This window comes from Maylandia zebra, linkage group LG22, assembly GCF_041146795.1.
Source record: "Maylandia zebra isolate NMK-2024a linkage group LG22, Mzebra_GT3a, whole genome shotgun sequence".
Classification (NCBI taxonomy): Eukaryota; Metazoa; Chordata; class Actinopteri; order Cichliformes; family Cichlidae; genus Maylandia; species Maylandia zebra.
The window spans coordinates 15,090,555-15,099,920 of record NC_135187.1 but is presented as its reverse complement, the minus strand read 5'-3'; the positions used below and the strand labels follow the sequence as shown (position 1 = coordinate 15,099,920).

Genomic DNA, 9,366 nt, shown 5'->3' with positions numbered 1-9,366 from the left:
ATAAACCTGCATTTTTCAATAAAGGAATGTTTATCCCTCATCGTGTTTGTCAAGGATATCACAGACATGTTTCGAGTTCGCTTTTTCTGCCCTCATCATAAATATAAGCGAGCAGCTACAGTATGCAGCGAGTTAAACACTTTCAATAAAGGTTGAAGGCAGCAGCTGGCCTTTAAAGCTTTATTAAAGGGAACTGCGAAAGTCTGAGAACAGTATCGGGCAGCAAATTCAATTACAGAGATTACAAATCAGGAAACAGCAGAGCGCTATAAACAAGAATTACACTGAGTATATTGTAAAGATAAATTATTGAAGTAACAACTGGATCCTTAATACTGACAAGCTGATAAATAAGTCAGTTTTTTCCACTCGTGCAAGCAGGAAGCACAGGCACCCAGAAAGAAAATGAAGCCACAAAATGTACAACACAGTAATTCATCTAATGTCCAGACATTCATTCATTTACATTTTACTGTTTATCCATAAAACATCATTGACATTTTACAGTTTTTCTCAAATGTTAAAACACAAAAGCCAATCCTGTAACCCAAATGACCAGTAGTCTAAACACATTTACTAAATGTAGCCACCATATACCAGTACCATAAACACATGTCACATGAAGACACAATTCACAAAACACAACCCTCTGTACTCATAAATCTAAACACATTTTTCCTTGCCAAAACACATGTTGCAAAACAACTCTGCACATATTCTCAAATGAAAGCTCATGTGATGCAAAATGCTTGCCACAGTCACCAATCTGTGAACACAGGGAACACACTTGGCGTCAGTCACTACACACAACGACTCAAAATTGAAGACACCTGTTGCTAATGATGTGACCCCACCTATGAAAGCATAGTTTGGTGAAGATGCCAAACAATCACAATGGATGAAGGCATTCGAGCGTGCGGAAGGAGAAGAGCTGCAGGCCAAAGAGGAAGAGGGGTTGAGATCAGAGGAGGAAGAGGTGAAGGCCTAAGAAGAAGAGGAGTTCGGAGTAGAGGAGGAAGACAAGGAGGCCAACAAGAGAGAGGAGAAGGTCCAGGTGGGAGAAGAAGACAACCTCGCACCATCATAACAGATGATATGCGAGCAACAGTAATTGATCATGTCATTGTCCATAGCATGACAATGGCTGAAGCGGGACGAAGAGTACATCCAAACCTGAGTAGGTCCACCGTGGCCACCATTATCAAGGCATTTAGACAACACAACAGGTATAGTACGCTATTGCTTTCTTTGTCACACTACAGTTTTACAGGCCTGTGAAAGTGGTCTGTTACCTTACATGTAGTTTTACATATAAATCAGTCAATTGACAACACATGTTTCTTTCTTTAGAGCTGAAAGAATGCCACATAGAGGTGGGAGGGTTGCCATATTCACAGCGGCACAAGAAACCCTCATTGCAGATATGGTCCGTGAGAACAACTGCATTAGACTCCGAGAGATCAGAGACAAAGTCATTGCAGATAATGTAAACTTTGAGAACATTGATGCTGTCAGCGTGTCCACAATAGACCGAGTTCTCCGGCGCCAACAGATGAGGATGAAACAGGTCTACAGGGTTCCCTTTGAGCGCAACTCTGCGCGACACATAGGACAACGTTACGAGTATGTGCAAGTACGTATACATCCATGTCCACAGTACAGTTAGTGGACATACTGTGTTGCTTAGTGGCCTACATTACTTCTGGACTACCTGTGCTACCTGATTGACCGTTCTGAACACCTGTACGCTTTCCCATGTTCACAGAGGATAATGCAGTTGGACGCGATGGCCAGACCCCATGAGTACCTCTTCCTGAATGAGGCTGGCTTCAACCTCCAGAAACGAAGGCGAAGAGGCCGTAACATCATTGGCCAGAGAGCCATCACTGAGGTTCCTGGCCAACGGGGGGGTAATATTACTCTTTGTGCAGCTATGGGTACGGAGGGGCTTGACCACCGGCATGCTGTCCTTGGGTCTTACAACACCCAACGTCTCCTCACCTTCCTAGAGGAGCTAAAAGACATCCTCCTGGACCGTCAACAACACCATCCTAGGCTAGCACATCACATGTATGTGATCATTTGGGACAACGTCCGCTTCCACAAGACACACCAAATCAGAGAGTGGTTCACCACAAACAGTGACCACTTTTTAAACGTCTGTCTGCCACCCTACTCCCCTTTCCTGAACCCTATAGAGGAGTTCTTCTCATCATGGAGATGGAAGGTGTATGACAGACAGCCATACACAAGAGAGAACCTCGTACGGGCAATGGAGCTGGCCTGTGCTGACATCCCAGTGGAGGCCTTCCAGGGATGGATTCGCCATTCCAGGGCGTTTTTCCCGCGGTGCCTAGCAAGGGACAATATAGCCTGTGATGTGGATGAGGTGATGTGGCCCAATGCAGCTCGGCGACATGATGCCGCACAGTGACTGTGTGTAATACTGTAAAATGACCGTGTAGACAATAAAAAAGACTTCACACCCTGATCATGTTTCCGAGAGTACTGTTGTGTGCGATAGATTCTGTTTTTGCATTGAGTTGTGTTACAGTAGTGTACGTACATGCAGGATGTTTTTATAGATTTATAGTCTTCATGTGAAACTCACAAATCTAAATGCCTAATCCTCTGCAGGGTTCTATGACGAGCCGTTACTGTACAGTTTATAAAAATATGCATTGGCAGTTATGAACCAAAGAACCTTCTCACAAATTGAGCATTGTGTTTTCAATTGTTTTGCTGTAGTGTGTAATGCTGTGTATAGTGTTTACAGTTTTGACAGCTTCGAGCTGCTCTCTTGGTGTGGGAGTTTGAGTTTTGCAGTGGGAAGGTGTGGTTGTGTTTATGTAGCTTTAGAGAAGGGTGTTGTGTTTGGACATTGGGGGACCTGGTGGTAACGTTTGTGACATGTGTTTTAGCATTTGAGAAAAACTGTATTTACATGCACAAATTTCTGATATTGCACAGGTAAGAACTCGAGCCGACTTTATTGTGGGAGCGATGCATTTGATTTTGTCCTCTTGATCAGTAACATTAGAGAAAACAACAGGCATTGAACTTATGATTATGTTACCTTTGAAATGGTTGCTTTAAACATGGAGACTGGGACTCCACCCACTTGCAATCAGCTGCCGTCAAAGCAACTTTGGTGCATCCAAAGTTTGTGATAAAACAAATAAATAGTGATGAAGTTGCTGCAGGGCACCAACTTAACTGCAAAAGAACTTGGTGCTCCGCAACTTTAGTCTTATATAGGAATATATACCAGAATGCAACCAGCTGAGTTTAATTTCCTATAATGCAAAGTGAGGTGTCATTGAACTCATTGGTGCAGCGTGACTCAGATTGATTATAAACTTGTATGAAAAAATGTAGACCCTGATACGGTTAATCATGCTCTGATATTCCTGTGAGCCCTTTGGTTTCACGTAGGACAGAAGACTCAGTAAAACCAACATATTCATGCATTAAATCACTGATGATAATAACTTCACGTTGAAATGAGATGAAACTGCTTTCAGATTTTCAGCTCCTTTGTGCTGCTGACAAACAGCCTCTAACAGAGAATGTGGATATAATAAAACTCATGGACTGAAAGCTGAAATTAAGCAACTGGTTGTTGGATGCGGCACACTTTTTGCAAATTGACGATGAGAAAAGCATGATCGCTCATTAATGCTGAAGGCACAGCGTCAGCTTGTAAACAGCAGTCACAAAAAAGGTATGTTTGTTTTCCTCATCAGGGAGGTGAGAGGTAAACAAAAGAATAACAGGTTGAAGTGGCAGGTGTTAACCCCATTGCTGTTTTTCAAGACTTTCGTGGCGCTGGGAAAAAAAAGTGTTTTTGAGGGGAGAAATAAGTGTGGCAAAGTGCCATGCCTCTTGGATGGCTTGGATGAATAAAACCACCTTGTGCTTTGTTTACTTGTTTTGGACAGAGCTAAAATGGTAGCTAAATTAGATTCTTGTAATAAATCTGTTTTTAATTTAATTCTTCATCCATCATTTTTGACCAGACAACCAGTTTTTCTGATGTCAGCGCCTGTTGTGACAGAGGTGAGATGAGCAGATTTGCCTAAAAGTGTTTACGGTATAAAGCTTACAGTGTCTTTATGCTACAAGAGGAAATAGGATAAAATGCGAGGGCAGACTTGGATATGTTTTTGCTGTCTGTGAACTAATTCTTTCCGCAAGTATTGGAAAAATGCTGTGCATTAAACTAAAAGCTCACTAAGTGCAGAAGTTTCCAGTGCAGGGTTGTTCTCATGTCGTGTCGCAGATCAACATGTTACAGAGCTGGTGAGGTTGGCTTTTGTGGCAGGCAAAAGGTGTGACACATCAGTGTTTTGAAAAACAGTAATTGAAAAACTGGATGACTTTTCTTTTTTTTCTTTTTAAAAAAAATCACTGTTACAGTGTGAAAATAAGTGCTTTAACACTCAGAGTGCCATCTTGTAGAGATGTGATCACACATCTCTCTAGCCTCCAGTTGGGCCCAGTTTTCTCAGTTCACTGGGTGTTTTATTGGCATGGCAAGTGTGATGGTGCTTAACAATTAACATCGTGGACTGTGGAATAATTACATTTGAGAGAAAATTATGGGATGCAAACTTATTCCCCAAAAAGTTTTGCTTCTCTGTTAAATGTAACTAGATACTGTGTAATACTGTGTAATCATTTGTAAATCATTTAAATCGCATAACTTAAAGATCACATCATTGTCAAAATCACAGGGACCCAGAGAGGACCTACATGGACAACTCACAGTCTTTAGTCTGCAAAGCAGGTTTTACCACCATTTAGGAACTGAGAAGAATAGTTACTGCAGTTTTTAATTGTGTAATGCTTGCTCTTAGTAGACTTTGAACTTAGCCACTCAACAATTTGGAGTCTCTTTTGTGCAAATGGAGGACAGGTGTGGACTGCAGACAGGCCAGTTCAGCACCCAGATTCCCTCATTACGAAGCTACACTGTTGAAATACGTGCAAAATAAGGTCCTTCCTTACACAGCGGCACATATTACTTCAAAGCCTGTATGTACACTTCGCTGTTAAGGAGCCTTCATAAATCTGCAGTTAGCTATGTTGTACGCCCTAATGCACACATACACTACACCATCGTGAATGCTTTAAATAAGCTGGTTGGTCCCTTTCCTCTTTAGCTCAGAGGATGTAGCAGCCATGATTTCAGTTCAATGGGAAAAAGAATAGAGCACATGCAGGTATGCATATGTAAGTGAATGGATGTGTGCATCGTTATGCTCTGTAAATAGACATGCATAGAGATGCTTACATGGTGTTTTAAACTCGGTAGCTGTCCCTCTTTCTCAAACACACAGATATACACTCTCTTGGAAATGAGCTAATCACACACTGAGTCATCAAATGAGGACTTTTCTCTTCTCTTCTCTTCTCTTCTCTTCTCTTCTCTTCTCTTCTCTTCTCTTCTCTTCTCTTCTCTTCTCTTCTCTTCTCTAAATGGTACCATCATGTATATTCGATGAGTTATAAAAGCAGAGGGGAGTAACAATAGGCCAGTTGGAACTGCATCGTGTGTGTGTGTGTGTGTGTGTGTGTGTGTGTGTGTGTGTGTGTGTGTGTGTGTGTGAAAGAGAGAATATAGAGGGAGTGAATGCATGGAGTCAAGCAGACGGCTAATGGTTTTCCTTTAATAAACCACCATACCACTCTCGGATGACTCGCCTTCACACGCACACAGGCAGCCATGACTAAGATTAGCCTATTTACCACAACAATAAACAGAGGCCAGGAGATGAGAAGAAGAAGAATGAAAGCAAAGGAATAGAAAGGAAAGGAAAGGAAAACCATCAGATACCAGGATCTTTAATTTCAAATCCTTGCATCATTCATGTGTCCTGTCCAGGGAACGGCCTGTGTGTGGATTTCTTTATGAGTTACTCACATGTAAGAGTATTTAAATGCGTGACTCTCCATGCATACATGTGTGAGTGTGTGTTTATATCCTTTATGGCTGACAGTGTGTGCACACCTGTTTCTCCTGAATCCAGGCCACCATCTCGATCATTCTCTCTCAAACCCCATCATTATTTTCTACTTGGTTTCTATCTCATCCCGCCAAGCATCACTCCTCCTAAAAAATGTAAAACAGAGGTTTGTGTTTTCTGTTGTGAGCAGAGACTACAATATGAGCTGCAGGTGTTGCACACGTGGTATGTCTCCACGAGAAGCCTCAGATAGGCTCTTGTAAATACTTTCATCATATGCAGAACAAAGTTCTTGAATCAGGAGAAAATTGTGCAGATTTCTTGCTAAAACTTTCTACGCACAAAGGCAAACGTGTGCATCAGCATTCTTTCTGTTAGATTTACACACAAAACTCTTTTTTTATCCATCTCAATCAATGTGAGAGTTCCACTCCCATCTTTATCTTTATTTAACCATTTGCAAATAGCGGAGAAGTGGAGAAACAAACACGTGTTTTCGGTGGTTTCACTTCTAGAATCACAGATATCAGGAGCTATCAAAGGAATAAAGAAACAGAGCGTTACTGTTCTTTAAGTTCAGACCAAAGGATCCTATCAGAGGAGGCGAAAACACTTAGGACTATTGGGTGGGGTATTTCAGGCCTTCTTCCTGTGCTTGTTGGGTAAATTACTGATTCCAAATTGGCCATAGGTGTATTTGTTTTTGTCTGGTGTGTTAGCTGTGACACGGGCTGGTAGTCAATTTAATAGATAAACCTACACTTTTATCCTTTTCCATTACACAAAAGATTAACAGACTCACAATGACTGTATGTTTTTCTCTCCCATTCATTCCTTGTCTTAACTTCCAGAGCCATGATGTCTACAGGCTAACACTTACTAGGTTAATAATTATCAATGAAGAGGAGTTATAACTGTGCATGATAAAAGAAAGGGTGCATTTGATTAGAGGCTGTAGGCAAAACAGCTGTCCAGAAACATTAAATTAAATGGGAAACAATTATCTGGATTCAGTATTTGGAACATCCATGTGCAGTCTCTCCCTGACTTCTGTTGTCATGCTGGTAAAGTTGTTTGAGAACTTAACTTTATAAAGAAGCTCTTGAACCTAAATAAACAAGTGTGTAACTCAGCTCAGTCTGCAGTAAGATCACAAGCACAACAAGATACCTGACCTTTGATGACCTGTTGTAAAAATTACCTAAAAGATTTTTAACTGTTGTTGTGAATCATATTTTCAATATTTTTTTATTTTCAGAAGACTTGTCTGCAAGGTTGAATAAAATTGTCCTGTCATTTTTTTATGGTAGTTTTTGCACTCATTAGCATTATTGTACATCTCTAATTATCTCTGTAGTTAGAGGTGGAGGTATGCACTGGAGAGAAGAGGAATCAAAAAGAGTAGAAGGAAGACAGAATACATTTGTGTGAATGAGAGAGAGGGGCGCAAAAAGCAGAGACAGTGAAGTTAGATGAATTTTAAATAGATTAGATCAACCATCCAAAGCAATGGTCGGTGAAGAAGAGAGTGTAGGCAGGGTGGAGCGGGTGAAGACAAGAATCAGAGAAGATTTGTGACAGAAGGATAAGCTAAGATAATTGTGTCCAAACTTTTCACTGATGCTGTGGATGTCAGTGCTGGATGGTTCAGTTTGCTATGATGGTGAGAACAATATGACAGAATGATCTGTGGATGCTTTATCCGCACACCTGTCACACCTGCAGGCCACACAAAATGTTACCCACACTGAGAAACCTGGATTTATTGCAATTCTTAAGCCAGAGGTTCAAACTCTTAAAGTTTTTATAAAGGTGCTTTATTAGAAGGTAAGACATAGTTGTTGTTGGGTTTTTTGGGTTTTTTTTTTCTTGTTTTATTGAGGGGATCCTATCACACCACACAAAATCTAAAGAGAGAGGATGAAGATGAACCTAAAACAGGCATTTTACTCAGTGCTGAGATGATGGTATTTTTTGGGGTTTTTTTTTTTGTAATAATAATAATAATGGATTGGATTTATATAGCGCTTTTCAAGGCACCCAAAGCGCTTTACAATGCCACTATTCATTCACTCTCACATTCATACACTCTTTGTAGTTTTCAGATTAAACATAATCTAAACTTTTACTGTCATTATCTCAATAACCTGGACTTTTTTGTAATCACAACTTAATGATGAAAAGATTTTGAATTGCAACTTTTTGATTAGTTTTCTATTCATTATCCCATTAGCCTAGAATAACAACGTGCTGTCTCATTCTTTGTCTCACTCAGGAACAGTAGTGAGACAAAGAAGCGCTCAGGAAATGATGCACTTCTGAATTTTGCTGTTGAGGTAAATTACACAACACTTTCTCATATCTGTTCTCCTGAGAGAGCTGCAATATTGTCACAACAGCCTCGCTAGCTTATTACAGGTATAGCTTTATTGATCCACACACACAGACAGACACACATTCATACACACATGACATGCACCCGTACTCTTACATATGCTCTTGAGGTCAAAAACGTAACACGTTGATGTAAAGCAGTTACAGGGGAAGAAACAGAAACACAGGAAAACTGTGTGCAGGTAAAATGCAGATATAAAAAACAGTTCACACATCCACATACACACACACATACACACCTTGGGTCATTAAGGACTCCAGTGTGTCCTGTAAGCAGTTTAGTTCCCTGGTGGAACAGTAATATGCTGCTGTGTTTGTGTGTTTCTGTGTATGTGTGTGTTGACGTGTCAGCTGTTTTGTGCCTGTTAAGCCAGAGTTACAGTTTTTTAGTTGGCTTGGGAACAGTTTGTTAGTTAGCTTAGGGATGAAGATGTGCTGAAAAATCATTACACAGAAAATTGGTTAAAGGGACGACTCAGGCTCACTTTAGGCTCTGTCTCACCTTGACTGTATTCTGTGACAGTAACCACTAATTCAGTTCAGTACAGTTTTATTTATACAGCTCAACAGTTGTTATAAAGTCACTTTACATTGTAAGGTAAAGACCCTACAATAACACAAAGAAAACAGAGAAAATCCCAACAATGACCCCTATGAATAAGTGCTTTGGCAAGAGTGGGAAGGAAAAACTCTCTTTTAACAGGAAAAAACCTCCAGTAGGACCAGGCTCAGGGAGGGGCGTCCAGGGGGTGAAGAAAGGAGGACAGGCATGAGACATGTGGAATTAATAATAGCCAGTGATTAATAATAAGTAATGATTAAATGCAGAGAAGTGCATAGACACATAGTGAGTGAGAACCGTGACTGAAGAAGAAACACTCAATGCATCATGGGAAGCCCACAGCAGCCTACACCTATTGCAACGTAAGGAAGGAAGAATTCAGGGTCACCTAATCCAGCTCTAACTATATGCTTTAGCAAAAAGGAAAGTTTTAAGACTAAT

General features: G+C 40.6%; 1 protein-coding gene across 1 annotated transcript; it reads left to right on the top strand.

Moving 5' to 3' along the window:
• Positions 1 to 773: 773 nt before the first annotated feature.
• Positions 774 to 2,434, top strand: LOC143414784 (uncharacterized). Its single transcript, XM_076879620.1, has 3 exons — positions 774 to 1,226; positions 1,351 to 1,633; positions 1,766 to 2,434. The coding sequence occupies exons 1-3, from the start codon at positions 895 to 897 to the stop codon at positions 2,432 to 2,434; spliced, it is 1,284 nt and encodes a 427-aa protein (XP_076735735.1). The 5' UTR covers positions 774 to 894.
• Positions 2,435 to 9,366: the final 6,932 nt, after the last annotated feature.